General features: G+C 47.0%; 2 protein-coding genes across 2 annotated transcripts; both read left to right on the top strand.

Moving 5' to 3' along the window:
- Positions 1–639, top strand: LOC136495617 (uncharacterized). The gene has a single exon (XM_066491500.1). The coding sequence runs from the start codon at positions 1–3 to the stop codon at positions 637–639; it is 639 nt and encodes a 212-aa protein (XP_066347597.1).
- Positions 640–17,652: 17,013 nt separating this feature from the next.
- On the top strand, positions 17,653–18,117 carry LOC136495615 (uncharacterized). The gene has a single exon (XM_066491499.1). It carries the CDS (start codon positions 17,653–17,655, stop codon positions 18,115–18,117), a length of 465 nt encoding a protein of 154 aa, XP_066347596.1.
- Positions 18,118–18,963: the final 846 nt, after the last annotated feature.

The raw sequence follows: 18,963 nt of genomic DNA, 5'->3' as shown, positions 1-18,963 counted from the left end.
ATGGAACTGGCCCACGGCCACAGCCGGCCTGCGCAGCCCGAGCGCGGGGAAGAGGAGACGGCCCATCAGGGCGTCAGCCCCCGGCCTGGCTCGGCCTGGCCAGCCGAGGCAGAGCGCCATGCCGGAGCGCGCTCTGGCGCGACGGCGGGGCTCGGCCAGCGGCCGGCGGCCGTCTCCGGCCACGGCAGCGCCAGCGAGCGAGCGCAGGAGACGCGCGAGGAGAAGGAGAGCTCGGTAGGGTCGCTAGGCGAGGCTGGAGGGGAGAGGGAAGGCGGATTCCACGGCGGCCGTGCACAGCGGCGCCATGGCCGTCGGCGGCGAGACGCGGGGAGGCTTACCCAGGGCTCGGAAGGCGGAGCAAGCGCGAGCGTGAGCAAAAGGGAGGCGGGGCGGAGCTGCGGGCGCGACGAATTGAAGAATGGCTCGGTGGTGAGGGAGTTTGACGCCGGCGGAGCTCGGGCTCGCGGCGAGGGCGGAGCTCGGGCGCTCGGCGAGGGCGGAGCAAAAGGGCAGCGCGGCAGGAGTGAAGGCCGAGCGCGTGCGGCTGGCAGCAGGGCGCGCTCCTCTTCAAGTCCGCCAGTGCGCTGCGCGGTCAGGGCTAGCCGGGCGCGTGGCGGACACGCGGCGGGCGTCGCCTGACGCGTTCGGGACGTGGCGCGGCGACGGGCACGGCGCGCGGGAGAAGAAGGCGCGGCGCGCGGAGGCAGGCCGGGCTGGCGCGGTGCTGGGCTGGGCCGAGCGAGGCGAGGCGCGGGGCGCGCGGGAGCTCGCTGGGCCGGCTTCGGCTGGCAGGCCAAAAACGAGGCGGCGGCCCAGAAAAATAGAAATGGAATTTTTCAATTGATTTTTAAGAAATTTTTAAAATGCCATCTTTCATACATTATTTTGAGCAAGAAAATGACCTCTTTTAAAAATGTACCAAAAATGAAAGTTGCTTAGAATTAAATTCCCTACAACTTTGCTTTAGGTTGCTCAGACATGCAAACATTCCAAGTGGTACTTTTTAAACAGTCAAACCAAAAAGTCCTAGGGTCAAAACAAGTCAAACCATGATTTGAAATCTTAATTGGGCAAAATGATCAACTTGAACATTGTTCCTAATGACTTTCTAAGCATAGCTAAGATGTTTAACAATAGATTTAGCTATATCACACATTGGTCATACAATAATCAAGCACTAAAGGTACTGAAATGATGAAAACACTTGAAATGATACATTTGTTTCAAAGTCATGTTTCACATGTTTCAAGTGACATATGCTCATGAATTGATGAATGATGCTCATGAATATGAAATGCAAGTGCAATTAGGCAAGAATAACACCGGGGGTGTTACATACTTTTCCTACAGACTAGGAGATTCAGCCGCTCTTCATGGACCCCTTCACTGATGGCTCATTGCATACACTGGACAGACTACATCCAGAGGCTTACATTCTACACATGGCTCTGAGGAAGACAGTCCTGCCTCATGGTGGCAACAGGGAGTCATTGACCACCTTACAACAGTGGCTACTCCTATCAATATGGAGGGGTGAGCAGTTTGACTTCTTACACTTTTTCTTATCTAAGATTGAGGATGTGATAGCTGATGCTATTAGTACTGGATGGCAGCACGAGTCCCCTCACATCATTAGCTATCTGCTATGCACGATTGACTCTGAAAAGAATGGGCCACTATACAATGAGTTGACTAGTGAGGTTATGACCTATATGTCAGCAAGTCTAGACGATCATCATCGTGGACAGCATGCCCTTAGGTTTGTTCAAGAGCTATTACCCATACAGGATAGAGAAAGACACGAAATAGTGGATGTAGCCCTTGGGTAGGTAGAGCACCAGTCTCAGATTGGAGGAATCTTGAATGTACAAATACAAGATTTAGACTCCAATGACAGCGACTACCGCGACCCTATGTTAGACGACCACGATGAGGGAGGGTCATCCTCTAGTGGTGTGGCTAACAAATAGATGGATGATGTTCCACCTACTACAGAGACATTAGCCAAGTAGGGACCGCCTCTAGTGTCCGTTCAGCAACTATCAGAGCTTGGATAGATACTTGCTAGGCTAGTTGTCGGCCAAGAAGAAAACTAGAAGCATATGGAATGACAAGAGAGGTGTTTGAAAGCAAGTATTGATAAGCAAATGGAGAGTGTGGTCCTTCTCAAAGAGCAGATGAGCCAGTAATCATCTGCTTTTTGTGAGGCCATCAACTTACAAGGCCAAAAAATCGATCTGATCTGCAATGTGTTCACTGGTTGCTTTAATCAACTATATAGTGCCATAGGGGTTAAGCCCCTTGACTTTTAGATGCTTCAGTTGCAATGTGGTAGTCAGGTCAACCCCATTGCTGGTTATCTAACTAGTCCAAATAATACAACTGTCCACACAGAGTTACCCATTGCGATGACGCTACATAAGCAGAGTTTAGCTTCAGGTCCTGATTAGGGTAGTGATCCACCTTCTTCACCCCCTCAGGTCAAGGTGCAAGTCACCATGGAGGCACATATAGAGTCTCTCATGGCTTCTCCAACATTCAAGACACCTAAGCCAGCTTTAGGTTCTGATGAGGCAGGTGATCCACCTTCTTCGCCCCCTCAGGTCGAGGTGCAAGCTGCCATGGGGACACATACAGAGCCTCTCGGGGCTTCTCCAATGAACGAGATGCCTAAACCTCCTAGTGCTAGTATTACTATAGTCAAACATAAGAAGAGTTCAGCTTTAGCTCATGAGGCAGTTGATCGACCTTCTCTGCCCAATCAGGTTGAGGGGCTAGATTCAGCGTGTGATGCCACAATAGTGCATACAGAGCCTCCTAGGACTTCTCCAACAATCATAGAGCCTGATGCGACCACTAAGCCTACTAATCCTACCATTAATAGAGCTGAGTCGACCCTTGGGTCTAACACTATTACTTTAGTTTAGTAGATAGGATAGTCCACCATTTGTCTAGGTAACCACTTCACTGAGCATAATGAGACATCAGATTTGGACGATGAGATTTTAGCATACTCACCAGGTGAGATGCACTCACCAGGCAAGTTTGACCTCAATAGCACCATCATGACTTCGATGCCTACTTCATCATCATCGCCACATCCTTTAGATGCATAGTCACCTTGATTCCCTACCGAGGAAGGGACGCACAAGAGATTGGTGATAGTTTGACAGTCAAAGGGAGGGATGCAGTAGAAGGTGAGGGAATAGAGGCATCGAAATTTGGATTTAGAATGATTCTTGATGTAATAATTGAAGTCTTGCTTACAACAAAATGTCTATTTTATGGTTCTATAATAAGTTGTACATGTTGAACCATTTTTATCACTATGTTGCCATGTAGGCATCGAATTTTGGATTTAAAATGATTCTTGATGTAATAATTGAAGTCTTGCTTAGGACACAATGTCTATTTTATGGTTCTATAATAAGATGTACATGTTGAACCATTTTAATCACTATCTTTCCATTGTATACTAAACCTAACATCTAAGTGCGATATGAGCAACATCTATCTTGTCTAACTACCTCATTGCAACTTGAGCCATTCCTCTTAAGAGAGAACTATAGGGTCAAACAACCCCATTGCAAGTCGAGGAGTTGCTCGGACACAAAATCTATTGTCCAATGCATTACAATCATAGAGTAGGGGACTTTCTTTTGTGTGCAATCAAATCTTGCATGCACATTCAGAAAAAGAGTAATAGATATTGTCTAGCGCGTTACAATCTCATAGTGTCGGACTTTCTCATGTGTGCATTTAGAAAAGAGTAATACACATTGTGCCGATGATTAACATTTACAATGCCTGACGCGGGTGGAAGCATTTAGAATAGAAATATGCAAAGTTACTAAGTAACCTATGGTATTTCATAAGAGGGAAGGAAGCTTCCCTAAAACCTTACTTCCTTTCGAGAGGGGAGGCAGGATCTGGCCCATGACCTCCTAATCACCTCATTCGAGCATGTCGGCCGCACAAGCCTTTCACATCCAAGCACAAGAAGCAAACACTGTGAAAGACAAAGCGACACGCATAAGTTGCTCTTCGAATTAAAGTAATGAACTAGACTTTCATTAAGATTGAAATGACCCTAGATACAGTCTATGGCTCAAAGAAGGCAGTTAGGATGATGTCTCCCGCATGCATGGCCACCAGGATGGCCTCCATGGTGGTGATAAAGTCACTAGTGAGCTCCTCCTTCTCCTCCTCATCAGTGGCAACTAGAAAGCTAGGTTCAAGCATGCGGAGATCATGGCTGGAATGAAGCTATGCTATGGCTAGGGCTAAGGCAGCCCCATGGTGCACCTAGAGAAGGGCCACCATCCTAACCCGAGCTGACATGGCCCACAGACGGTCCTCAAGCAGTACACCCCCTACGTTCACATCATTGATGGCGATGAGGGCCGCTTCTCGAAGAGCAACCAACTCCTCCTCTAGGGCTGACAACACTAAACAATGTCAAAACAAGGCCATGGATAGTTGGACAGAGCTTCTTAATGAAGGAAACTATACCAATCATCCTAGCCTGAGCATCGGCAACTGCCGCCCGAGCATCAGTAGTCTCCTGCTCCGAGGTGGCAAGGGCAGTCTAGACGGCATTGAGGCAGAGCGTGAGCCAACTAACCTCACCCCTAGGGTCAGATCATGGGTCACGAGCCACATCCTAATTACAAAGGGGCTTGTTGACTTCCCGGTGGTTGAAGAGCTGGCGACGCCGGATATATGCTCAACCTCTAGTGTCACGGCATGAGAAATAGCCCTAAAAAGATTATGGAGATCAGAACGGAATGACTCCAGCAACTAAGAACAAGACCACCTTACCCAAGGCACCATAATTGGAAGCGGAGATGCGACGGAGGCCCGCTTCCCTCCGAAGGGTTCTCTACCAGGCACTTCCCATGGTCCATCACTCTGGCCGAAGACGAGATGCGCTCGAGGCTAGAGAGAAGGCGAAGGAGTACCATAGGAAGACAGAGAAGAGCAGTTGCCTCGCTCTTACCTCTCTCATAGATTTATGGCTAAACTAGGCACACTAGGCTCTTCGGGTTTTGTGCAAATTTAATACAGATTTAATTGCTGTGGATTTACAAGCAATAGGTTGTAGTGGGTGTAGTCAGAAAAAGAGTAATAGATATTGTCCAGCACATTACAATCATATAGTATCGAACTTTCTCGCATGTGCATTCAGAAAAGAGTAGTACACATTGTGCCAACAATTAACATTTATACAATGCCTGACATAGGTGAAAGCATTCAGTCATTGTCCGACACGTTACAATCACAAAGTATTAGACTTTCTCGTGTTTGCATTCAGAAAAGAATAGTACACATTGTGCCAACGATTAACATTTAATATACAATGACTGACGCAGGTGAAAGCATTCAGCCATTGTTTGGCATGTCACAATCGCATAGCATCAGACTTTCTCGCATGTGCATTTAGAAAAGAATAATACACATTGTGCCAACGATTAACATTTACAATGCCTAACGTAGATGCAATCATTCAGAATAGAAATACACTAATAAGTTACTAAGTTACCTATGATATTTCATGTGTTTCATGGATCAGTTGGAGGCCATTGTGCATTTCACTATCGATGGCAAGAAGATCCAGTGTTAGGAGCTACAACCACTCCTAGCACCAGGCCACGTCCTCCTCCTTTGTGGGTTGCGCATCGAACAACCAGCGGCATAGCCCATCAGTCCATTTCTCCATGAAGCGCTTTAGGACCTTCTTCATCATCGACTCCGACGACATGACCGGCTTCCACCTGGTAAGGAGCATGTGGAACATGTCGTACCCTTCATTCGGCCGAATGACACTAATGGCAATGAACCAGGACACTAAGTGTTGTATAATGAGCTTGTCAATGAATGGCGTCCACCAATCGGTCCCACCGAAAGCGAGCTCATACTATAGCACCATCTTGTTGTCGCAATCTACCATGAAGAACCACCTACATAGAGCACCCTGCTAATCTTTTCTAGGGAACTCACCCTATAGGAGGTCAAGCATTTTTTGGGGCAAAATCTAGATGCCCACCTCATCAGGTGGTCAACCCACGTGTCCATAGCTGCCATTCCTCTCAATGGTGGCTTGTTGCAGACATTTCCATGTCCATGCTTTAGGTAAGGAATGATGACACCATCGATAAACCCATTCCAAACATCAGGCCATGCCGCTTGCTTCCATGGCCACACAATGTCGTACTTTTTTATGTGTTTTCACCAGTACACTTCAATAGGAACTTCTAGACTATGGTCAGCACCTTGGTGAGCATTGCCTATAGCAAGTCCTGGTTGATCATCGACATCAACAGATGTAGAAATATGTTAATTGGAATAATCTCCTAGGAAGCATCGTACCTATCAGCGACACCGGACAGTCTGGGCAACACTACATCATGCAAGAATTCCCTAGTGTGAGGGAACTCTGGTGGTAGGTTGTGCAAGAACTGTACCAGTTATTCTTGCTATAGGAAACTGGTGGGAGTCCACATCTCCTTCAACCATTTCATAATGGGGTCGACTACTAGTTCAATGAGAATCCTGACATACGACAAGGAGGTAGACCCATCATCCAAGAGTATGTACTTGAGCTTGCTCATCACCTACATCTTCCTATTTGGCTGCTCCAATGGATCATACCATGTCAACTGCTTGAATGTCTCCAGCATGATAGGGACCAACATCTTGCGTGTTGTATCTAGTAGGGACATCTCCTAGTAATAGGAGGGATACTTAGTCAGCAACTTTGTTAACTCACTAATAACTATATCCAAGATGACCTTGGTGTGTCTCTCCTACAAGCTTGGTGGTTGCATGACCTCATCATCATGAGGACTCAAATTGCTTATGCCCTCATCATCAGACAAGGTTGAATCGTTGGAGGGTTTAATAGCTGCAGGGATGATGTAGGAGGCGTCAGTGTGGTCGATGCTAAGACTCAAGTACCTGTGGCGTAGTCGCACCTGGATGAAGTTGGTGTCCCCTTGGTGGTGCAGTCCAAGGCCATGGCCAGCACTGTAGCCCATGCATTCCATTATCCGGTGAACCGCTAAGTTGGTCACAGTGGTTGTCATCGGCGCCATCGGACAGGTTGACCCTTGATGCATGCCCAGCAGAGCGGAATGGCCGAACCATGATACCAGCCTCCTAGAGACAAACGACATAGGTCGCCTGTAATCGATGGCAGCAATGGGCATGACATCCTCATTGGCAACCATGGCGCCATCAGCATCGACAACCATGGCGCCACCAGCATTGGCAAGCGCTGCGCCATCAGCATCGACAACTGTGGCACCAGGGACAACGCTAGTGTTGTGCTCTGCTGGCACCGTATGTTGTATGTTGCCGCCGGTGGGCTCGTCAGATGCCATGGGAAGCAGTGACAATCATGTGGATTGATGTCACAACAAAGTGGGGGCGAAAGAAGTTGCGCACTACTAACTTTTTCACTTAAGTATAGGAATGTGTTGTGGTAGTTCTAAACACTAGATGGAGGATGATCAACAACTACTGCATCAATGCGGTTGAATTGAGATTGGGCCGCATCCATCTGTCGACACAGAATTTTATCCCGTGCCAAGGACACATGAGCAAGCCAAAAGGGTCCACTCGATGGAGCTGAGGATCCGCCTAGCTTCAACGCAGGGATGGTCGATCCTACGCACCCCTCCCGAGATGTGCTAGTCAATTTAACCCTACAATTGATAAGGAGAGAAAGTTTATCAGTAATTAAGGGCAGAACATGCCTGTGTTGCCAGATAGTCCTGAATGTGCGGCTCTAAGAGCCGATATGAAAGGAGATCGACTAAATAGTCGATTCCAACATATTCATAAGAATAAATTGGTTAAAGCTCATTGGGTTATGCAAGAAGAATTGATTATCATTCTAAATGAATATCATTGTTTAGACAAATATTGGTCACTGGCAAAACGATATCAACAATAATTAGTTCATGCTAAGCCAATGATTGTAAGTAACCGAACCCCTTTTTGTGAAAGAAACAATTCATCATCATTCAACCATTTAATAGAGATAAATCTAATGAACATATTAGATCTCATCTATCACTATGACCAGTGGGGCATGAGACAGAATCATGCTGGCCGTAGAAACAACAATAGACTCGACGACCCTAACTCATTACTAATATTAGTGGGGCATGAGGCAGAATCATACAGGCCATAATACAAAAATAAGATCATGGGGCTAACACATCTTTCAACCTATCCCTACTTCAACGATCTCATGATGTGAACTGTTCATGAAAGCGCTCGATATCGGCTAAAACAGCATATTCAGGCATAGCGCACAGTTAAGGTTATGTCCTCTCAGGAATAGATCTATCAAATAACGATCCCCACTCCATAGTGCTAACAGTGGTGTGAGGTAGAATCACATAGGCCGTGATAACGAGCCATAGAGCAGTTTTCACTAGCCACTAGATCTACTCGAGATCAAACATGCCTTAACCGCACGCTATGCACGATCAAGATTGATGTAAAACAGCCGATAAAACATAACTCATCGTTTAAAGTGCAGATTAGATCAGTTTAGATTAACAAATGATGGGTTAAAAAGGATATAAGGCTGATCTAGATCAATCCTAATCGGGCGAAGTGATATTGCTATAATTAAATAAATAATGGAAGCAATAAGCAATATCGGTAACTTAATGAATCTATCCGAAGGAACGCCACCCTTAGATAGAGCCAATAACTTGACCTTAATCTAGTTCGAGCAGTGGAGGTCGACCGGATCGATGCAGCCATACTTGAACTAGACAAGAGTCGATAACTAACTTATACCAGAGTCATAGTGGAGGTCGACCGGATCGATGCAGCCGTACAAACAAAGGTATAAGCTAAGACGGTACTTACAGACAAGCAGTTGAGGTTGACCAGATCGATGCAGTCATACTTGCTAAAGAACTTATTGAGATCTACTCTACTCCTACTCCTAAGGGGTGGCCAGAGCCAAAAAAGTAAATAACAAGTATTTGATTGATTGTGTGTTTTTACAATAGCCGGGCTTTGATATTTATACCCAGGACCTGCGCATGACTCCTATCTAAGCACGACTCATCATAATCTTTGACTCTAGAGAAAACATTCCTAATTTAAGATAACTTTGACTCTAATCTTTCCCTTTTTGTAGAGTCCAACATGCTTTGTCTCGGCGCCGATCGTAGCCTTTGTCGTTATCTACTGGCGCTTCCTGAAGAAAGCCAATTTTAGTGTTGCATTCGAATCAGCTGATTCTGATCTGCACGCAATTAATTCCTTGATGACATAATCTTGGGAGCTTTCGAGTCCCTGCGACTCTTCCAAATTTTGGTGTAAATACATGCCCCCTAATTTTGGGATAAAAGTAATTTTATTCTAAAATTATCACATCTGTATCCCCGATAGGTCCGCAGTCACGTGTAGAGAATCTTGATCTGGGGTCTACTGTTTGTTGTCATCTATGTAGCTCATGATCCCATGCTTCAAAACTTTTCATGAGAGTATCATTGCTTCACGGGCATTTGGATTCATCTTTCTAGGCTAGCTATAAAATGTCTATCTGACCCTAGCGAGAGCAACTTAACAATCTAGCTATGTTTCTCTTCTATCTCCCCCTAGAGTGCTTTTGATTCTATTAGACCCTCCATGGTCTATCCTTTTGCTATGAAGATCTCGAGCGGTTAGAAGAATTCTTGTGCATAGTGTGATTGTGTCGCTCATTCTAGCGCCTCGTTGAGCAAGACCAGCTATTGCGGTTAGAAGAATTCTTGTGATATCACCTGAGTCTTCTCTCCATGCTCACAAGGTTGTTTTAGTGTTTGCGAGGGCTAAAATGTGTAGACACCTTCCCCTTGTTTGCTCCTCCAAATGCCCATCGGGAAAGCCACAGGCTTCTTTCCCATAGTTCCAAAATTTACTGAGAAATCGGCTGAGCATATGTTAGGCGGGTGACCTTTCCTCTTCTCTGGCACAATTTTATCAATGGGCCAATGTTGATTCGGTTCACGATGACCTTCGGCCTTGTGGGACCCAAACTCCCTTCAATCCAAAGAAGCCTTGATGGGTTGATCTTTGGTCAATGTAAATTCTTGGTATCTGTCCCATGATATTTTGTAATTTGGGGAAGCAATAAGTTCGAATCTATTATCTCTTCATTATCCATCCCCTGAATTCCTAGAGTGTCGATCCACTTCCATTTCTGATTCCAATTTTACACCCCCGGCGAAATCTATCTTCTCGCCTTCCTAAGCTATATATATGGGCTACGGCCATGGATCGAACAACAACCCACTTCATCTCAAGCCTTCTGCAACCTTAGTATAGTTCCTGCTTTTTTCATAGGTTTGAGATCAAGGAGAACAATAAGAGGTCTGCTGAGGAGGCCCTCAATGGATTTGCATCATCGTGCTAGCGCCTTCATCGCCAAGAGGGTGCAACTTGGGCTGCTCCCATCGTTCCAGAGCAAAGGGCTGACTCTGTTCAACCTTTGGGGTCACCTTCAGCACCAATTCACCACCAGCTCCCCCGCTACCCAAGGGGTAGCAATGATGATCTCTGGCTTCCATTGATTAGACTAACCAGAACCTAGCTAGCTGCCTTTCCCTTATGGAGTCGACTTTGGCCATGATTCAAGGCCGATCATCCCTTGAGGCCAGCCAGTGGTGGAAAGGTTGGCCAGAGCTAAAGCCAGAATCATGGGTGAGACATCTACCACAATCTTTCTGTCTTCTTAATTTTGCCTTCAAGATTTCTGATCAATCTTTCCTTAAATCTTTTTAGATCTAACTACTCAGTTGGAAAGCCTTCGATCAGCTACAGGTCACATGATAGGATTTGTCAATGCCAGGGGCACCATTCTGGTGGTTCACTTGCATGACATCCTAAACCATGTCAGGGAGGTCGCTCTTCACGGCGTTCGTCATGGCACTGCCATGGCATTGGCTGCTGCACAAGCCCGTTCTGGCCACAATCTTCGTCTTCTTCCACACGGTTTTCTAGATAAGGCGCACCCTAGGGAGCATGAGTGTTTGATAGAGGACTTTTCTAGCGCTGCCAACTCTGTAGCCTTCAACACCCTGGCCAATGATATAGTAAGCAAAGTGTTTTTTGGCCCGTAGCTTGTAATAGGTGATATTTAGCAAACAACTTTTTTGTCTTGAGTGATTTTCCTTTGTCTCATACTTCATACACATTACTTTGTTAGTGTTTGCTTTGCTTCTATAGGCGATACACATCGTATCGACTTTTACCTCTTTGGGCTTATTTTTACACTAGAGGCGATACCTTTCTGATATCGGCTATCAGAGCTGACGACTGAACAAATTGGTTATTAAGTATTAATCTAAACGCTAGGGTAATATTTCTTTAGATATTTCCCATTGATTACTCGGCCAAATTCTTCCTCTCTATTTAGTGTTTCTGAAATATAAGCATTACCAGGCACATAACATTTGATCCGATAAGGTCCTTCCCAGTTAGGTGACCATTTGCCGAATTTATTGTCCTTTGACTCGATCGGCAATTTTACTTTCCAGACCAAGTCTCCTTCAGAGAATTGCTTAATCTTGACCTTTTTATAGTAATATTTTGCAACCATCAGTTTATTGGCTTCGATATTTTCAAGAGCACACAGCCAAAGGCAACTTAAGTCCTCCAAATTGTCTATCATAAGATTCTTGTAGACTTCGGCTGACAAATCATTCTGCAGTGTAACACGCCTCGATCCAGTTCGAACTTCCTAAGGAAGAACTGCATTATGGCCATACACAAGTTCATAAGGTGATGTTTTAATTGATCCATGACAGGCCATCCTATAGGCCCACAGTGCCTCATTTAGTGTCGAATGCCACTTCCTTGGCTGTTCCTCAATCTTTTTCTTGATCAGCTTAATCATAATCTGGTTGGACACCTCTGCCTGGCCATTAGCCTAAGCATAGTAAGAAGAGGAATTCAATAGCTTAATTCCCATACTGGCAGCAAAATCCCTGAACTCTTCTAATGTGAACATTGTCCCTTGATTGGTAGTTATAGTTTGAGGAATCCCAAAATGGTACACAATGTATTCCCTAACAAAATCAATCATTTTCTTTGAGGTTACCGTCTTCAAAGGAATTGCCTCAACCCATTTAGTGAAGTAATCTGTTGCTACCAATATGAACTTGTCCTTTGCTTGAAGGTAGAAAAATCTAGCTAATCAAATCAATTCCTGAACCTCAAAATGGCCATGGCTTGATTATTGGATTCATGACCAACGCAGGTGATCTAGGTGGCAGCAACCACTAAGAGTAACAAGCGAATTTCACAGTGAAACATGAACACCAAGTGCCTCTAGATGCAAACACTCAAGCAATGCACTTGGATTCACTCTCGATCTCACAAAGATGATGAATTAATGATGGAGATGAGTGGGAGGGATTTGGCTAAGCTCACAAGGTTGCTATGTCAATGCAAATGGCCAAGAGAGTGAGCTAGAGCCAGTCAAATAATATTTATAGACACCCCTTGTGGGGTGTACGACCCTAGATACCCACGGCAGACCACATGGGCTGCGCCCCTAGGGGTGGCCCAGCCCACAAGAAGAAGCCTTGCGGGGCATGACTCTGCTCGGCGCCTTTCGCAAGACATCGGGAAGATATCTAGAAGATACTATGAGATCTGTAACCCTGCCTCCCAGACTATATAAGGCGGGCAGGGACCCCCTCTAAAATCACGGCATATCATACGATAGCTAATACAAGCCAACAAACCACAGGAGTAGGGTATTATGTCGTACTGATGGCCTAAACCTGTCTAACTCGTGTGTCTCTGTTGCCTTCTTGTTCTTGATCTCGTGCTCCCCTGTCGATCAATCTACCTTCATGGGATACCCCTCGGAGGACTGCCGACAATATTCTGTCGATAGTTGGCGTGCTAGGTAGGGGTGTGCGTGCTATTTCCTTGTCGAACAAGATGGCTTTTTCTATAGGCTCTTCATCCCTTCCATAGCCCGGCCAGATCTTCACGGTTGGATCCATCTCGTGGGTCATCAACGCTGATGGAGTCGGAGAGCTCCTCGAGCTAGAGTAGATTGGTTCTGCGCCGGCCACCCCTACACCTACAACTGCAGATCTGATCTCGGAGGCAATTCTAAGGTCTCTTTCAGCAACAACTCACCGTCTGCTTCCTCGCTACCAAAGGAGGCCGATCAACAACGACGATCTGATCAAATCCATTGATCGGGTCAGACTAAAGCTCGCTGATTGTCTCTCCGTCGCTGAATCGGCACTAGACACTCTAGTTCAGCGCCGACCACCCTCCAATCTAGATCTATCAGAGGGTGCTCGAGAAACTGCAGGGGCTATGGCCCTACCCTTCAGATTCTCCAACACCATCGTAGCTTACCAGCATGCCCTAAGGGGCAAACTCGCTAACCAGGTCACCGTCCAGCTCCCGCCGGCCGTCAACACACTACACTTAGGCCGAAGCCCTAGGGCGCACCTCCAGACCATCCCGGAAGAAACTCCAGGCTCTGAGTCTCAGGGCTCTGTGGAGACCCTCACCGAAACCTTCTCCAATCAATTTCTCCTTCCACCCTTCCGGGGTGGTGCGATCTTCAACGTTAGCATCGACAGCCCTCCTCGGAACGGCGAAACCGAGGAAGAGCGCGTTGCTTGGGAGAACCAAAACGCCAACCTGCACAGCAGCGAGAAAATGAGGTAGCCATCACGAGGGCCGAGGCTACTCGGAATAATTGGCTTGACTCTCAAGGAAGGCCGCTCCCGCTCTACCGTGACCTTGACAAAGAATTTCTCTGCGTCGATGGCCTCGACGTCTTCAAGACTCTAAGCACCAATTTAGTAGTAGCTGCCAACAAGCTCACTCATTTCCCTCAAACACCCAAGCTTGCCAAGATCGCCGCCATGCTTAAAGCGGCTCATTGTCAGGTCAATGAGATCCACAAGGATCAGAGACCTTCGTGCTCTATGAGCATGATTCACCGATCAGCTACGCCGAGGTCCAATCGCCGCCCAAGTCAAAGCCATTTCGCAGACCAGTCGCTACCTCTCTAAGGGGGACCCGGGGGTATCATGCCGAACACCATCGCCAACATGACTAGGAGGTCGAACAGGATGCTAGAGTACATCTTAGCAACCTCCGGGATGCGTGGTGGCGTATCAAGCAATGTTGCTTTGGTCGCCATGAAGACGAAGTATGTCGCCACCAGGATTATGAAAGGGAGTACGGCAACTCGGACTTAGCCCTCAAGCCTATCCTTGACCATAATGCCACAAACTATGGTGTCGACAACCCTGAGGGGCCTCTGGCTTTCACAAGGGCACTCCGAACGCTTCGATGGCCCCATGGTTTTAAGATCACTGGGGTCGAGCCCTATGAAGGAAGAATGCACCCAACTCAGTGGCTGCAGGCTTACACCACTGCCGTCCGTGCTACGGGAGGAGACACCAACATCATGACAAATTATCTCCCCATCATGCTCACACCACCCGCCATGAGCTAGTTCACCAGCCTTGCACCGGATTCCATCGACTAATGGGAAGAGTTAAAGAAAGTCTTCATCGACAACTATATGGCCACGTGTACTCGACCCGACACGAAGCATGATCTTAGCCACATCAACCAGAAGCCATCCGAGCTCCTCCGCAGCTACATCTGGTGTTTCTCTGAGATGAGGAACTCTTTCCCCAACATCACAGAAGCTGAAGTGATCACTGCCTTTATCCGAGGACTCCACCATCGCGAGCTTCGCTCCAAATTCAACCGTAAGCCACCAACCGGTATCGGCAAAATGATAACCACCGCCAACTAGTATGCTGATGTAGAGGAAGCCAAGGTGCGCTTCAACGAGGATGCAGGCACTCAGTGACCACCTCACCAATACAACAATCGCCCCGACGACCGATGTCACAACGACCACCGTCCCGACAACTGCAGCTATCATCGCGATAGCGGCCATGATCAAACAGAAGGACATAGGCCTAGCCAAAATCACCGCCGCCGGCCAGAACACATCTTCGCCGCTGTTAGTCAACCTTGCGCCAAGCATAACTATGACAAGCAGTACCAAAAGATCCTCGACAGCCCATGCCCTCTTCACAAGAACACCAAACACAAGATGAAGGACTGCATTGGTCTAGCCAGGGAGTTCTAGGACAAGGGGCTCAATGATGACGCCAACGACAGAGCTGGAGGTCGTTGACCACCTAGGAACAACAACAACGCCTTTCAGGACCATGAGAAGGTGGTCACCACCATCTTTGGGGGCCTCGCCTCCACTGAGAGTCGAAGGGAACGAAAGCTTGCTGCCCGGTGAGTGCTTGTCGTCGCTTCAGAAGAAACTACCACTGACCCCAGTTATCGCCCATGGTCCGAGATCCCCATCACCTTCAGCAGGGCCGACTAGTGGGCAGACATACCATATATAGGGTGTTTCCCCCTCGTCCTCGATGCAACCATCCAGAAGGTGCTCTTCAGAAAAGTCCTTGTTGATGGTGGCAGTGCTTTGAACCTACTCTTCGTCGGAGCCCTAACTGAGTTGGGCCTCATGATATCAGATCTCACACCCTTGGACTCCTCCTTCTGGGTGTGGTACCTGGAAGGGCATCTAGACCACTTGGAGAGATCACCCTACTAGTTTAGTTTGGCATGGCAAGCAACTACCGTGTCAAGCATATCAACTTCTATGTCACCAACTTTGACACCGCCTACCACGCCATACTTGGCCAGGTAGCTCTGGCCAAATTCATGGCTATACCACACTATGTGTATCTGGTGTTGAAGATGCCTTCACCTATAGGAGTCCTAGCTCTATGGGCCAACCTTTCCGTTGCCTACGCCTACGAGACAGAGAGTCTATCATGGTCGCCGAAGCCAAGATAGTACCCGCTGATGACATGGAGATTCTAGAGCTAGAGCTTCCCCGCGCCTCTGCCAAGTCCAAGGAAATCAAGGAGGTTGGCCTCGGCCTCGATGATGCCTCCAAGACTGTGAAGATTGGGGCTCACCTTGACCCCAAATAGGAAAGCACGCTCGTCTCCTTCCTACGTGCCAATGCCGATGTGTTTTCTTGGAAACCTACAGACATGCCGGGAGTACCATGGGAGAAGATTGAACACTCCTTGAATGTCTCACCGACCGCCAAACCGATTAAGCAAAAACTCCACTGATTCGTGCCAGACAAGAAGTAGGCTATTAGGGTAGAAATAAAATGACTCTTAGCTACCGGGTTTATAAAAGAAGTGTATCATCTAGATTGGTTAGCAAACCCTGTTCTCATTCAAAAAAAGAATAAAGAATGGAGAATGTGCGTTGATTATACGGATCTTAACAAACACTGCCCTAAAGACCCCTTCGGCTTGCCTTAGATAGACGAGGTTGTAGACTCTACTGCCAGCTGTGAACTACTCTCTTTCCTTGACTGTTACTTCGGCTATCATTAGATCTCCCTCAAGGAAGAAGACCAGATAAAGACGTCGTTCATTACACCTTTTGGTGCATACTGCTACAAAACTTTGTCCTTCGGACTCAAGAACACCGGGGCTATCTATCAAAGGGCCATTTAGATGTGCCTCGACCAGCAGATCGGCCATAATGTCAAAGCCTACATCAATGATGTGGTCGTCAAAACCAAGATAGCCGACAACCTTATCGCTGACCTCAAAGAAACCTTTGCCAACCTGAACAAGTACCGATGGAAGCTCAACCCTTCAAAGTACATCTTTGGAGTTCCATCTGGTATACTGCTAGGCTACATCGTCAGTGCTCGAGGCATTGAGCCTAATCCTGACAAGGTCTCTGCCATCACCAATATGAAATGACCAACATGTGTCAAGGATATACAGAAGCTTACAGGTTGCATGGCTGCTTTAAGCCGCTTCATATCACGCCTATGCAAAAAGTGCTACCTTTCTTCAAGCTCCTCAAGGCCTTTGAGCACTTTTCCTGGTTGGAGGAGGCAAACTTAGCTTTTGAGCAGCTCAAGTTGTTCTTAACAAAGCCGCCAATCATGACAGCGCTAAGGCTAGATGAGACTCTGCTAATATACATCGCCGCCACTTCTCGTGTTGTGAGCATAGCTATCGTCATCGAATGCGAGGAAGCTGGGCACGCTTACAAGGTGCAACGTCTGGTCTTTTTATCAGTGAAGTACTTAATGAGCCAAAAACTCATTATCCTCAGGTATAAAAGCTGTTATATGCAATTCTAATTATGTCGCGCAAGCTCTGACACTACTTCGAGTACTACAAGATTGCCGTGGTCACTGAGTTCCCCTTGGGGGACATTCTTCGCAACAAAGAGGCCAATGGCCGCATCATTAAATGGGTTATCAAGCTCGGCACCTATTCCATTAAATTCAGAAGCAGACCTACCATTAAGTCATAGGCGCTCGCTGACTTCGTTGCTGAATGGACCGAGATCCAAGAGCCCATCGCTGCTGCTTGCCTTGAACACTAGGTGATGTACTTCGACGACGCCCTTAACATCAATGGCGCTAGTGTGGGCATTTTATTCATTATGCCGACCAAGGATAAGCTATGTTATGTTCTTCGAATACACTTCTCGGCCTCTAGCAACACCATGGAATACGAAGCATGTCTCCATGGTCTTCGTATAGCCATCGAGCTCGGTGTCAAACGCCTAATGGTGTACGGGGACTCCGCATTGGTCATCAACCAGCTCAACAAAGATAGGTCTTGTTCCAGCGAGAAGATGGATGCTTACTGTGCTGAAATCAGAAAGCTTGAAGGAAAATTCTATGGTATCGAGTATCACCATGTGGTATGTGACCAAAATCAACTCACCGACTACTTATCCAAGCTCGGTTCTTCTCGTGCCGTGATCCCGCTGGGGTTTTTTATTCAAGATCTCCTGGCGCCATCCATCAAGGAAGATAAGGAAGTTGAAGAAGTTCCCCCTACCGAGCAGTTGGTACTTGCAGTACCTTCATCGGTCGTCGATTGGAGGGAGCAATTCATCAAGTACCTTACCAGCACCGAGGTACCTGTAGACAAGGCTAAAACTGAACGTCTAGTTCATCGGAGCAAGCTTTACGTGCTGGTGGATGACAGCTTGATGAGGAAAAGTGCTAAGGAAGGGATACTGTAGAAATGCATCACCCAAGAGGAGGGAGCGAAGCTGCTTCTTGAAATTCACTCTAGTTCCTACAACAACCATGTAGCCTCGAGAACATTGGTCGGCAAGGCTTTCCGAGCTGGTTTTTATTGGCCCATAGCCATCACTGATGCAGAAGATCTTGTCCGATGTTGTGAAAGATGGCAATTCTTCGCTAAGCAAATACACGTGCCGGTGCAAGAGCTGCAAACCATCCTAGCTTCCTGGCCCTTTGCATGCTGGGGACTGGACATGATCGGGCCTTTCAAGCCAGCACTAGGTGGTTTCTGTTACATGTATATCGCCATTGACAAGTTCTCCAAGTGGATTGAATACAAACCACTCATCTCGGCTACTGCAAAGAAGGCAGTTGAGCTTTTTGAAGATATCATCCATAGATTTGGTCTACCAAATAGCATCATCACCGATCTCGGAACTATGTTTACTGGACATCACTTCTAGGACTTCTGTGAAGACTATTGCATCTCTGTCAAATATGTTTTTGTTGCCCATCCAAGAGCCAACGGTCAAGTCGAATGGGCGAACGGTATGATCCTTGACGCCCTAAAAAATGGCTATATCAGAAAGAAGAAAAGCACCTGGGCAGATGGCTCAAGGAGCTTCCAGCTATAGTCTAGGGACTACGTACTCAAGCTAGTTGTAGCACCGGTGTGACTCCATAATTTTTGGTCTATGACTCAGAAGCCATATTACCAGCGGACGTTACTTTCCGAGCACCTAGAGTGGAAAACTATGATGAAGAGCAGTCCAAGGCTATCTAGTCTGATGATGTCGAGAGAGCTAAGGAAGAGCGCCTAATCACCTGCGTTTGTATAGCTA

Source organism: Miscanthus floridulus, chromosome 12 (assembly GCF_019320115.1).
Source record: "Miscanthus floridulus cultivar M001 chromosome 12, ASM1932011v1, whole genome shotgun sequence".
In the NCBI taxonomy this organism is placed as follows: domain Eukaryota; kingdom Viridiplantae; phylum Streptophyta; class Magnoliopsida; order Poales; family Poaceae; genus Miscanthus; species Miscanthus floridulus.
The sequence above is the reverse complement of the archived record's forward strand: the minus strand, read 5'-3'. Positions and strand labels throughout refer to the sequence as shown.

What these genes read in the sequence shown, in the direction of transcription:
- LOC136495615 (XM_066491499.1), top strand. Translation starts at nt 17,653, where the DNA reads ATGGTGTACGGGGACTCCGCATTGGTCATCAACCAGCTCAACAAAGAT.
- LOC136495617 (XM_066491500.1), top strand. Translation starts at nt 1, where the DNA reads ATGGAACTGGCCCACGGCCACAGCCGGCCTGCGCAGCCCGAGCGCGGG.